Here is a 19,593-nt window from a genome sequence, read left to right as displayed (position 1 = left end):
AGCAGGAATCAACAGTGGAAGCCAATGATTTAGTGTCCAATAGCTGCAACAGGCTGCAAATTTCCACCTTAGCTTATTGTGCATTGAATTTTCCCTTGACAAAAAGGCACGAGTTCAGAGGATCAAATACTGTCCTGCTGTGGAGCAGATGTTCAATTTAGGCTACTCGTTTCTGTCAAACACGAGTTTATATCCAAAGTACAGTCCTTGCAAATGGCAGCTGTCATTTAAATTGGTAATGGGTAATGCTCCGACAGGTATCTGAAAGTTTGGATTCTGCTAATAGTTACCTGCTAAGCCTGAGGCGTGGGACAGGTAATGCTGCTGGAGTTGTTCAATAGGAGCTTGCTTTACAAGACTGCTGCACAGTCCTGGTTTCCTGGTGGACAGCTCCAAACAGTGAGGAAACTGGTGCAGAACCTGCTGCCTCTTAGGGACACGCTGAGACACCTGAGCCCAGATTTTGGTATTTACTGCTCTCTATACAGTATCATTAACTGGATGACTCTATCCTGAATAAGATTCATTTGACTCTTAAGCTCTGTGTAGGTATAAAGTGTCTCATTTCGGCTTTCATTAACAAAGGTTTTTTAATTGGAAATTTACTATGCTACTTCACCAGTTTATGCTGAGTTTTGTTTGGAACCGAATCTGTCTCATACTTGTCAGTAAGTCTGTGTTTAGTTATATAGTGTTTCTTTTCGTTTTCTTTATGCCTTTTCTAGGTGCTTTTTAATTGTAATTGCCTCATAAAGCTGTTAACATAGGTTAATGAAATGCAAGATGCATTTTTTGGTTTATTTTAGGAAGTCCTCATTTGGACTATGTGCATGCTCTTCATCAAAGACAGTTACTACTCTTTTGGTCACTGAACTGCCTAGAGAGACCAAAAAGAAAAGATTAAAAAAATGTGTGGATTAACAGGTTTATATGAGTCAAAATCAAGTTCTGCTAAATTAGCAACCGTTGTCAGAGAGGCTTTTAGCTCAAAATCTGAGGTCAAGTCATTTGTCTAAAAAGGGATATTGTAAAGTTAAAAGTTAAGTTCTTTAAAATAAATGTAAATACATTTTAATATTTAAATACATTAATAACATACTTTAAAATATTAGAACAGAATTATTTCTGAAGTTGCAATTTAAGCTTGAACATGCGGACACTTTAGCATATAGGTTTATGCATTTAGTGTCTTAATTTGTCTGGTTTTGCATTGTTTGTGTTTGAAGTTAAGCATACATATCCAACTTTTCAAGATGCAGGCAATTACTTTGGACCATTGGTGCTGTGTGTTTAATTCAATAGTTATCAGCCTATTTTAATTTGTAGATCCCTTATGTCCTGGGTTAACCCATCACACCTTTCAAGTTTTCCAGTGGGGGTTCAGATCCTGTCAGGAATTGTCCTATGTGGAATATTTTAGAATATACATGAACTTGCCTTTGCAGATGCTTACAACCACTTTGTAGGTCCCCTCAAACTGCTAATTTCATGCATTTTCCTTGGCTTGGGGAGTCAATATTGAATTGTCACTTTTCAGCTGTCGTTTGCTGTCAGATTTGAATTTTTGATGCTATAGGGAAAATCTCCAAATATTGCTGAATAATCTGTTTCCAATTCAGTTTAAAAATTCTATGAATTCCTATTCATATTGTGTTTGACAAAATCCTGTTTATTTGGTCATATGAAACTTACTAGGGAACTAAAACACCCTATAATTTAGCTCAGCTGAGCTTGCTAGATATCCAGCTTGTCCAGGCTTTTCAAATGTACTTACTGCTGGGGTATCTGGGTGTTGATCTATCTTTCAGTGATGATGTCTGAGCAGTTAATACAGGCTATTCAGATCACCCAAATAAATGGAGCAGAGGACAGTTTTGCAAAAGAAATGAGCTTATGACAGTCTGCCTGTGCTATTTTTGTACTACATAACAAAGGACAAGCTGTGGCACCTGCCAAGCGCATCTGGTGATCCCCACCTCCCTGTCCAAGCTACTTGCTGCAGGTTGGGCTGTGAATGCTCCACTGGTGCTCTCAGGACTTGAGAGACTGATCCAACTAGCCCACAGCCACATAACAAGGCTCCACAAGGGAGCCATGACATCATAACTTAGCATGTTTCAGAGCTGAGGCTGACGCTATTTTTAATTTATTATTTTTTTTTAATTTTGGAAGCTGTTTTGCCAGGGGGTTACAATGTGCATGTCCCTGTGGGCAGTTTCACTTGTTCACAACCTGCTTCACATGCCCCATGTCCATCTCTGAAACTTTACTGTATCAGTCTGTCTAACACAAGATACTGCCTTTCCCTGCAAATGTTCCCTTACATGTGTCCATAGGTCATCTTGCCTGCATCAGGATTGTCACCATGCTCCCAAACATGCTCCCAGAGCTACTTCAAGCCTCTGCTAATTCTTTCCTGCTGCTTTTGCCTTGCTCTATAGACAGATGTTTTCTCCTTTCGACCCTTTTAAAATGGGTTGAAAAATATAAATATTAACCACTTCTAAAATAATTTCTCCACAGATGAGCACTTAAAACCTCTGATGATGAACAGCAAGTCCTTCATTCATTCCTGATACACAAACATGGAAACTCATAGAGAGTGATTACAGAAGAGGGGATGGGGATACCACATTTCTAAACTTTCAACAGCTTTTGCCAGAGGCATCACATGCTCTCTTGAATATCTGTGCATCAGCAGTGACCCCAGTGATGCAGTGTCTTAGGGAATAGAAGGGAAGATATGGTTTATTCAAGTTTATTCAAAAAGTTTAACAATACTTAACTGCTTGAAGTGATTAGGAAAGCTTAAACTAAAATACCTTCAAAGGCTTCTTTGTGCCTCGTTAGCTCAAAAACATTGCCCATCATGGGCTATATAGTATGGACAGAAGTCTAACATGCTTGAAAATTAAAAACAATCTCAAAACCTACAGCATGTTCACACAGACAAGCTGCACATGTGCATGCTGCTGGCAAGCTGGGACTGGAAATAGCTTTCTTTGCTCCTGTGCTGCCTCAACCAACTGCAAAGAACCATTTAGGATGACAAACTTTGCAAACTTTTGCAAGTATACCACTCAGGAGAGTTACTGTGTGAATCTGAATTACGAACTGGCATAGCAGGAATATTTTTTTTTTTGCTTCTTTTGCGATGCACTGCAAGTTGATTTTAGTCATTCTGGAAGCTGGGGGCCAGAAAGTTCATTGACACAGAAAAGTTTTGTAGATTGCGATTCATAAAATGTTTTCTCTATGGTTTTCACCTGCTACTATTGCAGGTTCACAGCAGTGGTAGGACAAAGGTGTTGATGGCTTCTTCCTTTTCCAGGTACTGTGGTCCCATAACCTGGGAAGACCTGCACTTCTGATGTACATCTCTGTGATGCCGCCTCCACTCCTGGCCAGTCTCCCCACTGCCACCCCATTCTGAAGGCTGTGTTAAGCCTTCAGCGGTCACAGACAGGAGTCTGCCCAGAGGCATCAGTTACCTCAACTGCTCTGTTTTCCAGGCTTGTCCTTGTGATTCCTGACTTTACCCTGGTCCGCCTCTGATGGAGGCTGGAATCCAGCTCCAGGGGAGTGCACTGTCTGCATTATCTCCCCTACTGTCTGCCATGGCGTTGAGGAACAAGGGTTAAGAATAGCACTGGAAAACATTCAAGACAAAAACCCAGAAGAGGGACGTCCCTTGCAACCTTGTACGTTCTCTATCCAAAGAGATAAATAGATACCTTTGAGTCAATTAACTGTGGAAGTGATGCTTCCGCTTGTAGGAACAATTTGCAGACATGGCTTCCATTTCTTAATAAACAGGCTAATGAATTTTAGCCAGAAAAACTGCAGTTACAGACCTGCAGCAATCTGACAGTGTGGAAAGGTCTTCTTATTTTAGGTAATCTTTTGACTGAGGGTATCCCTAGTGAAGTCTGGCAACCTGAGCATCATAGTGACAAAAGCACCTTGGCTCCTTTGGGTGTTATTAGAGACAGGTTGAAATGGTGTGTTTAAACTCCTCCTTCTCTCTTCTCTCCCCTCTCCTCCTGTAGCCAGTCTTGGCAATGACAGGCCAGTGCAGTGCACCTTGCCTTGCTGTCTGTGCAAACAGTCAAATGCTTTTCTGATAACAAATGCTTTAATATACTGGACTGAGGTGTCTGATAAAAAACATCAGCAAAGAAATAACTCACAGTTGGTGTATTATTGGTCAGCTTGAGAGGAAAGAATCAAGATCCAACTACAACTTCACTAGCCATGGGGCCTCATAGGGCCTGGGCAAGTAATGACCAGGACTGATCAAGAAAAAGTTGTGAACTCATTTTCTGGAAAGGGGTCAATGGGCACTGCATTGCCTTGATTCCTGGTGTGGCTTCAGATCTGTTAGAATTGTGTTGCCATGGACCGGGAAGTTTAGAGCATTCAGATTGCAGTTTGTATGGTCTTATCCTTGAATGCTAGCAGATCCCCCACTTCTCTGAAAAGAAAAGTGGGCCAAAATAAATCTCTCATCTCCCGAAAGGACAGGGTGTTCCAGGCTGACTTTTTACTGGGTTAGATAAAACATGCTCTAAGTAGAGGTAGGTGAGAAACAATACTGAAGATCTATTATGCTTTGTGGAGTTCAGATTTAGCCAAGCCTACTATTGCTGTATTTTTCACTACTCAGATGGACATGGCAGATGATCCCCTTGTGCATGAAGATGCCCTTTACCTGATACACCACCCTGGACAATTAGCAGCATGCACAGTGAACTTTAGCACTCAGAAGTACTAACCTGATGCTGAGTACCACAGCACATGATATGCAGCCATGCACTGTTTGGGAGGAATAGAAAAGGAAAACTTTTTCTTTTTTTTAATTTATTTCTAGCAAAACAAATGAAAAGCAAACCTGTCCACAGCAGAGAAAGTTGTGGTTGCCCCACGGATGTAATGATCGTAAGTGTACATCATCATGTCCATATCTTCTCCGTAGTGTCCTGGATATTCTGTTGTTAACCTTTACATTATGGAAAAACAAGATAAAATAATTTACTATCTTACAGAAAAGTCCAGCTGACTCAATGCTGCTCAAACAGTAGATATTTGAAGTTCTTGTTTCTTAATAGCACCACAAGATGCAGTCTGACCCATAAGACTACATTTCTTGTCTATGCCACTAATTCATGTAGCTGTTTGATTAAACTTCAGTAAGTTTAGAACTGTTAAGAGCAAGTTGGAGTACTATATGTATATACATCTGCAGCTGTGGGATAAAAGCAGCAACAATGTAAGGGTTGTCTACTACTTACGTCTTTATTGCAGGGATTTGTTCCAGCCTCCTGTCAGTCTGTTTGGTTTGCTGCTGTAGAGGTTCTGTAAATGTTGCCAAGTCAAATAGCTACAAGTATTTATCCATTTATGAATTATATTAAATGAATGTAGCAATTAATCCATTCCTCTTTCTTCTTTCCACTTTCTGCCTAGTTTATAATGTGAAAATACTGACCTGGACAATATCTGTGTGGTGTGTTTTATGTAAGAAGTTCAAAGTGCTTCTGCATTTATTAATCAAATTATGGTTATTGCTTCCTTGGGAAATAGGCAAGTAATACTGTACTTGGTTTTACAGACATTTTACAGGTAATGAACAGATGCAGGAAGGTGCTGGGACCTTGATCAGTACTTTATGTTAACATTATGTTAGAGGTCAGGAATGGAAACCTGGCACTCAGTCTTTCCCTATATGACACTGTTTTACGTGGGAATTGCTAGTGGTGGTGTGTCAGCTTCACTCCAAAGCAGCACAGGGAAGAATCAGGTTCCCTGTAAGGGAGATGCTGTCCCTGTGAAAGTGAACGGCTCAACTCCTGTTGAGACTAACAGGGTTAAGATGCCTTTACAGAAACCCTGACAACCATTTTTCTGACCTAATTCAGCCCAACAGCAGTACTTGAATGTTGCTTGAAGGTGATCCTAGCACATCCCAGACGAGCACTCATGCATGTTTACATTTTGGTAAGTTGGTGGGGTTTGAGCACAAGCTTAAATATTTTACTCACCAGGAGTATAATCAGTGGTATGGTTTTAAGTTATTAAAATCAGATGCTTTGAAGTTTTTTGGAGCCCAAACCAATAATTGTTGGAATACTCAGAAACTGAAAATTTATCTGAAAACTGAGAAAAAAAAAAACTGTGGAATATTAGGCTGCTTTCTCCTAGAGCTACTTACTGTAACAAAAAATCCTCTGAAATTGCCACCACTCTATGTATATTTAAATATGTTTTTGATCGTTTTGTTTATCCGATTCTTATGTTGCTTACATCTTCTTTGCAAATCAGATGTGACTTCATTCTAGGTCATTTTCAGCTTTTGAAAGTTAAAGAAAAATACCATTCAGTTGGAATATCATTCCTAAGAAATAGTTATGCCTTGGTGTTTTAGTTTTGACCAGAACTGAAACCAGGACACTTGGCAAATGAAATAGGGGACTGAGTGTGAAACTCAGGCATGGCCTTGTAAGATCCCTAAGTCTCAACAGCCAGCTTCTTTGAATGTGTCTTGTTCTTGTGCCTCCCGTCCTTTGGCAATGGCAATCATCAAAAAAATTAGTAGTTGTAGTACAAGAACACCCATGCCCACGTGGTTTTTGGGAAGCAGAAGATCAGGCCTGGTCACAGTGTCTGTTGTCAGAGCTCTGACCAAGGGCCTATGTTACTTTGATTGAAGGCTGTTATCATTTTTGCTTTCAGGACGTCTCCCCTTGTGCTCCCAAATATATATTTCTTTCTTAGTGTCAGACAGTTTACAGCTCAAATTTGAATGCTTTTTTACCTAGACAATTTATGACTTGAATCTCTAATATACGTTTATGGCCTCATGAAAGAACCTTAACCTGAGCATAAGCTGGTTCTTTGGTATAGTCAACTTGCTGAAAACCCTCCAGTTTGCAAAGAGATGCTTTCAGGGCCTTGCACTCCGTGCCCAGAGCTGTAGTGAGAGCTAGGGTGTACTTCACAAAGCCTAACCTCTGCTACCTGGTGTGTATTTTGTCCATTTTCTTTACACAGAAATCAAGGCCTTGAGGAGGACTTTTTTGCATGCCTGAGTCTCTCATCAGTGAAGCCATAGATTTGAATCTGGGAACTTGAGAGTATTTCTGGATCCATAGCCAGAGGCCAAGAGAAACTGGGGCTACATCTATGCTAGTAAATTTAACAACAACAGAGAACGTTTCTGGGCACTGTACCTCGATTGCCTAGATGTGCAAATTATTAGAACAATCCCAGGGACATTTTTAGCCCAGACCAACTAGCGGAGTCTCAGCAGATACCTCAAAGACACTCTTTGTGAGTTAGCACATTGGTGGGTACCATTCCTAACAGGCAGAATGTGGACATCCTGTTTTGGAAGTTAAGAAAGTTTAATAGAGTGGCTGCTTCCTCTGCTAGAGGAGAGCTCCTGTTTTAGTTTACTAATTTGTAGCCTGGGTGTCTGATAGTGCATCTTCAAAGATTCCTGGGTTGCAGCAGGTTTTTAAAACATGTGACATGAAGACCACCTATGGACCAGGATTACATTTTGCATTCCCCCCTCAACTCCAGGTTTTGGGGCTTTTTGGGCTATTATTATGAGAAAACACTAAGGCATGTGTTTATATACGTTCCACCAGATGTGTTTCATAACATCTGTTTGGCATTCAGCAAGGAAAATATTCTATAATCTTGACCAGCACTATGTGCTGGGCAGACAAGACTGTGCAAAACACAAGGTTAAAAAGCTGCTTTCAGCTCTATCAGAGACAGAACTGAGAGTCAGTTCTTTGAATGTGTTTCATGAGCCTTTCAGTTGCACAGTAATTCTGATGACAAGCTCCTGAATTACTACAGACCTTTTGCAGAAGCAGGTAGTGTTATTCTGAAGTGAGTGGATGCAGTAGAAAACCTTCATTTAGCTTCCCTCTCTTTTCTTTCTGCCTTCTGTCATCTCCCCATCCCTCTCTACTAATTTCTTCACATTACCATTCAGCCTCTTAAGGCTCTTCCACTAAGAAATGTTCAAAAAGCAAATATATGCCATTACCGAAAGTAAATGATATGGGGACTTGCTCTGAAGTTTGTCTTATTACATAGGCAGATGCCTACTGACTCCTTTTATTCTGGAGAGAAAAATTATAAATAGTGCTATGACAGCAATGTTCAAATTCACTTGGGTCTGTGTTGTCTGTCTGTCTAACTCAGCTCTCTTTGATGTTTGCTATACTCATTTATGAAACTGTTCCCTTAAGCCCACGCATCTCAAGGTCATCTGGATTGCACTGTATCCTTTAGAAGGAAATGCAATTGGTTGTCTGTATAGCAGGGCTCTGTGGTGTTATCCAGCCCTTCTTTATTATCCCCATTTTTTGAATCCTGGGGATAAGTCATACAAAATGTATGTGCACTGAGAGCTGCTCTAGTGTGTAACGCACAGGGATAGTCAGTACTTGGTTTTCTCGTTATGGAGGGGAGGAAGGTAATTTAACTCAGCTGTTAAGACTCTTTTCAAAGTGGACTGCCCGGCACAGGACAGTGGTTCCCTCAGTATTTGTTGTAGTGTGGTGTGTAACATTATTATCAAGTGCTTAACTGAAAATACCACATTTTACTCTCTGATGCCTATCAACTGTGTATCAACTGTGAACCACCTTCCAGGGGCCTACAGACAGGCAATTTATTTACAGACGTGGTAGCATTTGTGAGCCAGTGTATGGTTTATACCTGAGAGGAGTCATGAAGACACTTTTTGCCCTAGTTGATGAGGGTTGGCCTGCCGATGGGAGTCTGGACTCCCAAGGAGTCCAAGCTCAAGGGCATGACCCATTTGGGAAGAGCCATCCTCACTAACCTGCACGGGGGCCCTGTAAGCACTTCTGGCATTGACCTCTTAGTAAAGAAAACTGGGCTAGGGGAGCAGTGAGAAGCTTGGGAATTGCCAGGTGCTGAGACAACGTTGCTGCTGCTGTTTGGGGTGACCTAAGGCCTGTAGGACTGAGCTGTGGTGCTTGTAGTGACTGAGAGGGTACGTGAGGGAAAGCCCTAGAAGAGAGGCTTGCAAAGCAGCTGTGAGAAGAACTGTGTTATACTGATTGTGGGACCTAGGCACTGAGTAATTTAGTGCCAAGTGAACCCTGAGGAGGCAGATGATCTGTGGAAGGGCTAGCAGGGTGCATTTAGTGGGGTTGTTTACTAAACCTAGATACGCACATAGGTGTTAAGTTTGGGGAAGGGCTCATACGGGAGAAAATAGCAATGTGAGACCTTTAGCAAGTGGTAGTCCTTTCAATCTGTATGATGTATTTGCAAGAATTAATACAGAAAACAGAGGAATTCTGTGTTGGCTTTCCAAATCCACATCCGGTTAGTATGGTGTTTGGACACAAGAGACTTGGAGCATTAGTGGCATTGTTAAGAGAGGAGAAAGCAGGTAATTCTACACTAAATCCCATTAAAGACTGGGAAAGTAAACCTTGTGAGAAGGAATGTAAGTGGTTTGGCATGTGTGGGGGAAAGCAGGAAAACCTGACAGAAAAAGGTATTTTCATAATGGGGTTTTTAGCGGGTATAGAGTTGATGGGGGATGATTTATCTTCTGACTGGTTTGCATCGACCCACCCATCCCCACAGTTTTCTAATGTACTTTACTATAATCCCGTAAATCTTGCCAAGGGCAGGAAACATATTGAAAAAAGGCATTAAATCTTTAACAGGATTACTGTTGTTATTATTTTAGTCTAAAAGTAGTAATATTGTTTATTTTCCATGGTAAAGAATTACTATGTTAGAGATTAATAAAAAACAGAGTTACTCATTTAGCACCGAGAAGAATGTTTTGTACTAATCTTCAGGGATCTCTAGCATTCTTTTAATGATTGACTTCAGAAACAGTTATTGTGAGTCTATTTTTTACCACTAAGAAGGTCGAGTCACGCCAATGACCTTATCAGTATTGTACAACCCACCCCTTAGAGAAGTAAATGCGAACTGTCCGTCTGCCTTGCTTTCAGATATCAAGCAGACAAAAGAAATGAGTCTTTTAAAATAATCAAAGACAATCAGCGGTAGAGCTCATGGTTTCCTGCTCCAACTGTTGTATATATTTATTCCCTGCTAGTGAGTACGTTGTTTTGAAGTGCCTTACGCTTTCACTTCTTGTGCAACTACAGGGCTAGCAAGATGAATGGCTCCTCGTTAACCTTCGTTTTCCTCTTCACTGCTGAACTCTTCCTCTAACAATGCCACAGCCAAAAGAAGGAGCTGTTCCATTTCAAGAGGAAAACATAAGCTTTGACATTAACTTTCTGACCTTTGAGGACAAGGAGTGTCCCCTGAATGACCTTACTGTTTCAGATGTTATTTACAAGTGCTTCAAGAATATGGCTCCCCTAAAGGAGAATTTTGTTTCAAGAGCTTTGAACCTGCATGTTACATTGGAACATGGGAATTATATGCTCTCTAATCAATTTCAATTATCCCTCCAGCTGGAAGACAGTGGGCATCCCCCTTTAAAAAGCCTACTATGCTGAAAATCTGAAGAAGTTCTTAAAAAACTGTCTACAGAAATTCCTGCCTATGCTCCCAGTATAGATCCCAGATTGCTGGGCTGTCAGGTAGCTGGAGCTGCTCTGGAGATGAACAGTTCTCTCACGTGGCCATGTCACATACATTTCAGGATTGAGTTCAGGCTCCAGGCTCTGGGATCGTAGATTCACCTAGACACATCACTGCCCTTCTGTTTTCATTCTGTTGTAGTGAAAACCGCAAACGCTCACAGGGATGACGAGCCATGAAGCCAACACAGTGGGATGACAGTTCTTCTTGGAGGCCTTTATGAGCTAGTGCAACACAGATACAGGCAGCAGCAGAGAGCTCAGGGCACCTTATGCCTGTTCCTCAAGAAAGATGTCTCTGAAATAACATTAGCTAGCTTTCCAATGTTAAGCAAATGTGTTAGTCCCAAGATGTCTCTGGAAGATGGTCCTGGAGATTGAACTGTAAGGTTGTATTTGCTGGGATATTAAAAAAATCAGTTCCATACCTTCTTTTTTTTTTTTAAAAAAAAAGAAAAAAAAAAAAGAGGAGGGGAGAGGAATTGGGTTGCCAAGAAGTGCATGTTTCCACCCCATCTGTTCTGAGTTCACCTCCTGGATTTGTATCTCTGCTGTTGGTAATCTCTGAGAAACCTGCATAGGATCTCATGAGTTTCAATACAGCTTTGGTGGCAGGTTGAGTCAAGAAAACAAATAAGTTCTCTCAGTCCCATAACTCTTGGAAAATGTAATTGTTGCCTGGACAGTGTAACCGTGACAGAGAGCAGCCACAGCTCCAGACAGACCTTCTGGCACTTGGACTGCTGGTTGTTTGGAGACAGGAAACAGTCATAAACAGTCTGTGCAGACTTGGGGCTGCTCTGTGACATGTGTTTGCTTTTGAGAGTATGGAGTCAAGCTTTCAATTTCCTGGCAAAGAGAAAAATCTGAGCTCTAATGGGACGACTTAATAACAGTGTCTCTGCATCTGCGATGGATTTGCTTCCTTTATGGTTTGAATCAGCACACAGTTTATTTTCCTGTGGTAGCATTCCCTAGCCAGGTAAAATAATGGGAGCTTTTCTGCCTCCTGTGAAGAACGTTGATCATTTTCAGTATGGTAAAAATGTGCAGAATTCATGACGAGACTTGGCATGGTGAGGAAGGAAAGCAAAGTACTTGTAAAAAAAAAAAATAAAAATAGCAAGTGCAAAACTATGAGACTGGAAAAGATTAGTACATTTATTTACCGTATGGTCTTCCTTTACAGGTAAACTGGGAATTAATGGTGAGAAGATGAGCTGTGAAACAGAACTGCTGGGCTCTAAGAGAAGGTATGTAGATGCGACCAAGCAAAGTCCCTAAGCCTCACTATTGTCAGTTTTCTTAAAAAAGCCTTTCTGCCCATATTTGGTTTCATAACGAAGGATTAATTGCACATTAAAATTCAAGGCTGCTGAGAAATTCTACAGTGTTGATTGTCTTTGAATATGGATTTTCCAATGTGTCATGCATGATCCATGAGGCACCACAGTCATTACATACTTTCCTGTTATTACTTTTCCACATAGATGCATACTAATAGATGTCTTTGCATTAAATTAAGCTGCTTCAGCCAAGAAATAAGAGTCAGCAGCATGTTAATAGCCATTTATCCACAGACAGTTTATTGACAGCTAGCTTCTGGAACAGAATAAATACCATTATATGTTGGGGCAGAAACTGCAATAAATAATGATACTGTATACACACACACATTTTTGTTGTGTCTTATATGTATATACATTTTGAGGTCCTACCCTTGGTAGCCCTGAACTGCTTTGCTTTGCTGATTGTCTGGAAAACACAAGTGTCTCTGTCAAATGCATCTTAATCAGAGTGCAAGATACAAACTAAAAGTGCCATGTGTGAACAAGATTTTGTGACAATAACTTGGAAATGCTGATGGAAGTAAAGTTGTGAGTGAGATCTCCTTGGTTTTAGGAAGGGGAAGTGTGGCTGTACACTGAAGTTAAACAATTCAGACAAGTCACATCTGTAGTACTAAAAGTGCATCCAAAGCATGGGGTTTTGCGCTACCACATTGCAGTTCATGTTGTTTATATCCTAGCATAACAACTAGCACTCTCCCAGATGCTGTCTAGGCAGGGAAACAGGAATAAAACAGAGAAGAAACCATTTCCAACAGACAATAGATAGGAGACCACTGTTCTGGAGAAGAGAGAGAGTTTAGCTGCATTAGCAGGAGTCCTCCTATTTGGGGTCACAGGATAACTTCAGTGGAAAGGGACCTCACTAAGTCTCTGGTACAGCCGCCTGCTCAAAGGAGGGTCAGCCATGAGGTTAGACCAAGCCACTCAAGGCTTTATTCGGTTGAGTCTTGAAAACCTCCAAGGATGGAGCCTTCACAGCCTAACCAGGGAAGCTGCTCTACTGCCTCACTGTCCACACAGCAGAAAAGGTTTTCTTTATAACCCTCTGAACTGCAATTCTACCCTCAAGTGTAGCAGCTTTCCCCCTGCTCCCCTGGCCACATTTGGTGTCATATGCAAACCTGGTGAGTGTGCGCTCTGTTGCCTCCTCGAAGTTGCTGATAAAGGTATTAATCAGGAAGAGTCCCATGGCAAACTATTAGTTCCAGTGCTCTGCTCGCAGTGGGCACCTGGGCAGACTATCACCCTTTAAACACTGCCGTCTAAGCCTGTTAAGCCACCAGTGTTTTACCCATCTAATTGTCTGTCCAGCCAGACCATACCTTGCTAGCTCCAAAGGCAGAATGAGAGCTTGAAAGAAATTGGAGGAAATATACTGTAAAGAGGCACTTCAAAGAATAAGGTCAAACAAAGATCTCAAGTAGAAGAAACTGTATGAGAGACTGCCCAGGGTGAGAAGTGTGGAAACGTCAGGATAAGCCAGTAGCTTGAACACAACAAACTGGGCTCTGGATGGAGTGACTGAGTCTGGTAAAACAGGGTACAGAATGGTATTGTAATAAACCCATAATCTCAAACAATGCATTAGGAGCTTTTCACAAGCCAGATGGCAGGTCTTCCCAGAGATTTTACAGCTCTCCCCTCCCAGAAGAAGCGTATGGGATATCCACCCTGCTTAGCAGGAGAAATGCTTCACCTGCCTTTGAAATGCTACCTTTTCTGAGTGGAAAGACAGTAGCAGCTGAACTGCATAAGGCATTATTTTCCAAGCAAGAAAAATGGGAGCGTTGTCACTGTCGGAAACAGAAGGGCAGTTTAGGAGTCTGTGTGCAGCTGGGACAGAAACACAAGACACTGGTAGCCCCAAACATTTATGTTAGAATTTGCATTCCTCTGAATGCCAATTTGCAAAGCAGAGACAAAGCCGTTCCCAGTCGTCAAGACGATGTCTGAGGGAAGCAAAACTGTCAACAGCAAAAGAGGTTAGAGAAGATTTCTGTTGTCTCTCTGAAAATACATGCAATATTAGAGAAGTAAGAGAGATTGAAAGAACTGCTTAAAAGTTAGAGTGAGTTTCCCTCAGAGGGAAGGGGCAGGTATGTAAATAAACCCCCAGGCAGAGAACATCCGTAGGCAGTGTAGGCTGGAAAGGGAGCAGAAGAATGTTCAAAGACTTTGTTACAGAGTTCCTGTCGTTTAAAACATTTAAAATTAATAATAATAAAATGTTTCTTTTTCTCCTGTGTACAAGGAGACTGAAGGATGCAACGCAAGGCACTGCTGTTGTGTTTGGCCAGTAGCCAGCCAGCCAAGGAAGACCAATGGGCATGTAAACAGTTTGTATGCATCTCAGTGGGAAACTTACTTCAAAGTTGAGTTCTGGAAACAAAGATTCAAGCACAGATTTCCCCCCCCTCCCCCCTATTTTATTATTATTCTTTTTAAACTGTAGGTGGGTTATTCTTTGTATTAGTGGGGATAGCTGGATTAATAGCCCTGGAGCATAAAATCATGAGTTTTGTTACAGAATGAAAGGAGCAATATGAGCTTTCTCTACACAGTCTGCTACTGTGCTTACATATCAATTTAGAGAAACCACACCTGGGGACATGGGAAGCACAAGGATGTGTAGCTTGTTTTCCAGTAGACTCTGTGAGGTTGCCAGCACCAGCTGTGATACTGTGTTGAGGTGAGGCCACCTTTTTTTTTGGTTTGGACTACGCTCATTTTGACTTTGGTCTTCAAACAGCCTTGAGAGAGGGAACAAGTTGTATGTACTGCAAATACAAGAATCCCAAGTTGTCAGGCAGATGATATTTTTTCTGCGGTAACCGGCAGTAAGTTCACTCCTGTAAGTCATTGTGGCACAATTGCATAGTGCAGAGATACTCCTACTCCTATAAAAGTGTTGGATTTATAGTGGGAGCTATATCAACACCGTTGAAGTGTTGTTCCACTTTGGAGACTTCTGTCATGGTTTCTAGTGAAGCTAGGCTGCTGCTGGTACCCACACCTGTTCATTTAGGGCTATCTACTGCATTGTACTTTTCGGCATAACTGTGCCCCCATTCTCTTCCCTTAGTCGTGGATCCTCAAGAATCTTGTTACCAGACTGGAAATAACTTGCTTAGCCTCATAAAACACAGTTAAACTTTTTCTCAGACAAGGTTTTTGACAGGCCAAGTGGCCAAGGACATTTATTGGGACTGCTGGGCAAAAGGTGCTAACAGGTTTGGTTTCTGCTTGAACTCACCAGCATGAATATGGGCACCTCCGGCTGTAGCGGCAGCAGTAAAATTGCCATTCACGGTCAAGCACAGATGGAAAATACTGACTCTGGAAACCAGCCACCAGCCCATTGTTTGAGCAGGTTTGATACCTAAGAGGAGAAAGAAGAGAACACTTAAGGAAAACATGATACTAGATTCCCTGACAGTTTCAAGTATTTCTGAAAACAGCACTAAAAATTTTGAATCAGGGTGTAAACTGGCTTTGTATTGAGAAGCAATGCAGTTGCTGTGTATTGAATAGCTATTTTGTATAAGAAAGCAGAAGTAGTTAACTAATAGTGTCTTAACATGTATGTTGCACTTAAAACTATTTAAACTGTTTTTAAGTATTTAATCGTTCCAGTATGCTAATCAGGCAAGAAGATTGTTCTGGCATTGACATTCTCAGCTGTTTACAAATCAAGAGACTCACTTCAAAATAGTCCATTAATACTTTTATCTTTGACTGTTGGTATTTGAGCATTTGGCTTCACTGCAGTAATTTTTTCAACTGCTTCTCTACAAAAAAAGAAGCCTTAGAAATTCTCTTATAAGAGAAGTTCAGCAATTTATTTTATTTTATTCCTTTTTCAATTACCTGCCTCCAGGAGAAGGCACTCTTAATTCAAAACTTTATAGGCTTGTGATGGAATCATGTTTTGATAACAATCACATGAGGAAAACTGAGACTCAGATGTTATGAAATTATAAGACTCACATAAATTTTATTACTGAATTTTCAAAAGAAAAATCTGCTACTTCATGCTTTCTGTGTACGCAGGAATTCTGTCATGAATGTAAATCACTGCCTTCAAGTAAAATAGACATGGTCTCTGTGCATGCAGATATATGCTTCTCTTTCTCTACACCCTACAAGCATCTGGACACTAATACCCAAAGTAATTCAAGTGATAATCGGTTTGGATAACTTGCTTCTTGGAGACTAAAGACAAGGAGAGGGTGAAAACAGACAGCTCATTAGCTTAGCTGTTGAGTACTCATTCTCTCAAGCATCCTCATAGCCTCATTGTTTCCCTATTGGAGAAAATGACAGGAATTGTTTCCTCCATTTCCTTTTATTCCTTTTTCCTTCATCAAGGAAGACTGGCAACCTAGAGCTGTAGGTACCATAAAATCGAATACATTGATATGTCCAAAAGACACTTTCAGAAGTAACCTTATGTTTAACAAATACCAAAAATGACCCCTAGTCTCATTCGATGACCTCGTAGTTTACTTTAATGAGCCTGGAGTTCCCAGGAGGGAAAACAAATCGTCTAGCAGAGTTTGGTGTTTGAAAAGTCATTCACTTGTGCATACAGGTGCTAGTGCTTGCAAAGCATGAGACTCAAGTGTTTGTATGGAGAAGCTGAAAAAAATGATCAATTTTGACCAGTGTAGGGATTAATTCCTCTGCTTAACTTTCAGCTTCCTCCTTTGAAGCAGGAGTCTCTTCCTTATGTCCCTTCCACTGTGTTCTGTTGTTCAGGCAAGATTATTTACTCTTGTTTGTATCCCTGCATCTCCCACGTTGCTGGGGCCACGCGTACTTGCTGTGCCTTGTGAGACTGTTCCGAGGACCTTCAGAGTTAAGCAATGATGGGGACTCTGAGTTGCTATGGTAGCACACCAAGTAAGGCAATTTGGCTCAAACTCAGAGGGTTTCAGCTTTTTTTGATAGGAAGTTGCTCTGGTTTTTGGCACGCAGGCCATGGGAACATATGTCTAAGACTCTGTGTAAACATATTGCATAGCTGCAGATGATTGGTGTTATCCTGATGGAAGAAAGGTTGATACATAGAAATATAGCAAATGCTTGTACCTGTTGCAAGATGAGCACTTTTCTGCATTAATCTCTGTAAAGTAGAACCAAACCTGTGTTTCTTCATCTTCTTCTTCCTCTCCCCCTTCCCAGTGACATGCATTTCCACTGCTCAAGTCCTTGTGCCCCTGGGAGATTTTCTAGTTCTTTTGCACAGGTGCAATAATGGGAGCATTTAGTTCCTCCTTTTCCTTTGCACTTCCTCTCAGAGGCTTGCCATTTCCCTGCTATTTCCCATCCCCACTGATCAGCACTTGATATCCCTGCCCATACTTGTCTTTCTGGGAGGTTCTTCCTTGTCATTTTCTCTCCCCACCTCCTCACATTTAGTCTTGGAAGTCCTCCCCTCTTTCCTGCTCTCTTTCCCCTCCAACAGTTTTTATTTTCTTGACATCTCTACTAATACACTCCTTGAGAGAGATGTCACTGGTGGACCCTTCTCTCTATAGTGAATTGAAAAAAATCTCTCTAACATAACATTCTCATATTTACATGCATACATATTTGGGCACCAAACATATTTTTTTGATCCTGATTCTATCTTCTAATGAAAAGTTTGGTTAAAAATAATATTTGGAGTTGCCTTAAAAATTTCTTAGATGGAGAGTATAGCTGGACATAAGTCATGTCTTATAATTAAATTGACATTTTATTTTTAAAACATTTGCAGTAAAAATTGAAATATACTTTTAAGCTCATGTTCACTTCTCCCTCTCTACTTCGGTCTTATGTGCGTGAAGTCCTACAATCTGTTATTCAAGATCAATATTAGGTTCAGTGAAAGGAAGATAATAGTGACATTGAAGTGTTTTTCTTTAGCTTTTTTTTTTGTCCTTGATCTTTCTCATTTTCAAGTCAAATCCAGATATTCCTCCAAAAACATAGAGATGCTCTCAGAAATTGGAGTGCTTATTTGTGAGCTCGTATAAAATCTTTTCTTCTATTTCGTTTTCCCATTTGGCCTCTTTCCTACAAGCGGAAAGTAATTCTTCAAGGGAAGCAAGCAACCCTTCCCCACACACCTTTTTAGTCAGATGCTCTATGCGCTAATCTGAAACCAGCACTTAATCTGTGAGGATTTCTTCCTGATCTGTTGAATTCACTACTCCTGTCACAGCAAATCCTGCAAAACAGTATGGTGAATAAAAACTTTGATTTATAGCCAAGTAAAAAAAAATGCCTTTTCACTAGACCCACTCTGTAGCACTTTTGTTATAGAGGATAATTCAATATTCAGAATTAATGTCACTGGGTTCTCCTCACTCATGAAATCCTGACATTGGCAAGAAGAGAGGAAGATACTTCTTAGATGAATGCAGAAGAGCACGAGAAATCAGCTGGGATTAAACTTGGCAATGGATAGTTTGTTTTGTTTTTCTAGTTGTCTCAAGTTGTGATGCATGAAGAGTTGCCTTTTGGATCTGGTACTGGGAGAAGAGGAGGTGAATTGGCTGGTAGATGGAGGAGTGGGAAGACTGGTGTTGGTGAGGGTCAGGTGCTGTTGAATGGTAAGTTACCCTTCCTTTCCCTCATTTACATCTGTTGAAAATGTCTGCAGTGTTTCATAGAAAGTAAGTAAACTGTACAGCCTTATTTTGGGTGGTTTTGTCTAGTAATAGGGACATGCTGAGACTTTGCACGTCCTGCTGCAATTGCTGTGGAGAGCCCCTCCTTTGCCAAGCTGTGTTCTGATCTGATTAATGAGTATCGTACAGCTGAGTTCTGTCATGGCAAGCAAACAAAGTGTGCAGCCATTGTCATGGATTATAAAACCATGGGGACAGTTCTTTGTTAAACACCTGGAGGGCTGAGGCAGGGACAGGGAGGGTTTCAGTCACCACTCAGGGTCACGGGCAAGAAACCGACAGGACTCGTGAAGAACAAGAAAAAACAGTTGAATTTATTAACTATTTACAACAAGAAGCAGGATATTGAAAGATCGAAACCACATCTTACAAAAAGGCACTTCTCTCCCACCCCTCCCTTCTTCCCAAAGCCCAAAGGCCTTGTTCTGTACCTTCTCCCCCACAGTGGCACAGGGGGGCCAGGGAGTGGGGCTGCAGTCAGTCTGCCGCTCTTTCCTCCTCACAGTCTTTCCCAGCTGCCAAGCGGAGTCCCTTTCTCACGTCGCGAGTCCTTCTCCAGAACTTCTCCGGCATGAGTCCTTGAGCAGTTGCTTGGAACTGCTCCAACTTGAGTCCTTTTCCAAGCAGGGCTACAGTTCCCAACTACTTCTAGTTCCAGCGTGGGGTCCTCCACGGCTGCTTCTCAATTCCAAACGGGGCTACAGTAGTTCCTGCATGGGGTCCTCCACGGCTCTTCACCACGTGGCAGGGGAACGCTGAGAGCGTTTTCTTCCATGGTTCCGACTCGGTACCTGCATGGCCATCTCTTTCAGCATCTTTCTTCTCTTTCTCCGCCATTGAAGGTCTTCATTGACCCACGGGAAAAAGTGCTATCGGGCGAGCCACGGCGGAGGCTTGGGCTACAGCAGGTTGGTTCAAAGAAGCCGAGCAGGCAGC

At 41.4% G+C, this 19,593-nt stretch overlaps 1 protein-coding gene across 1 annotated transcript in view; it reads right to left on the bottom strand.

The window, feature by feature from the left end:
- Positions 1–19,593, bottom strand: part of DPT (dermatopontin) — a 27,465-nt gene that overhangs the window by 830 nt on the left and 7,042 nt on the right. The window contains exons 2-3 of the mRNA XM_010087404.1: positions 15,234–15,359; positions 4,892–4,999 (exon numbers count right to left, since the gene is read on the bottom strand). Coding sequence (XP_010085706.1) covers positions 4,892–4,999; positions 15,234–15,359 — 234 coding nt within the window. The remainder of the gene's footprint in view (positions 1–4,891; positions 5,000–15,233; positions 15,360–19,593) is intronic.

This window comes from Pterocles gutturalis, unplaced genomic scaffold, assembly GCF_000699245.1.
Source record: "Pterocles gutturalis isolate BGI_N339 unplaced genomic scaffold, ASM69924v1 scaffold9496, whole genome shotgun sequence".
Lineage (NCBI taxonomy): Eukaryota > Metazoa > Chordata > Aves > Pterocliformes > Pteroclidae > Pterocles > Pterocles gutturalis.
This window is presented reverse-complemented; position numbering and strand designations above follow the sequence as displayed.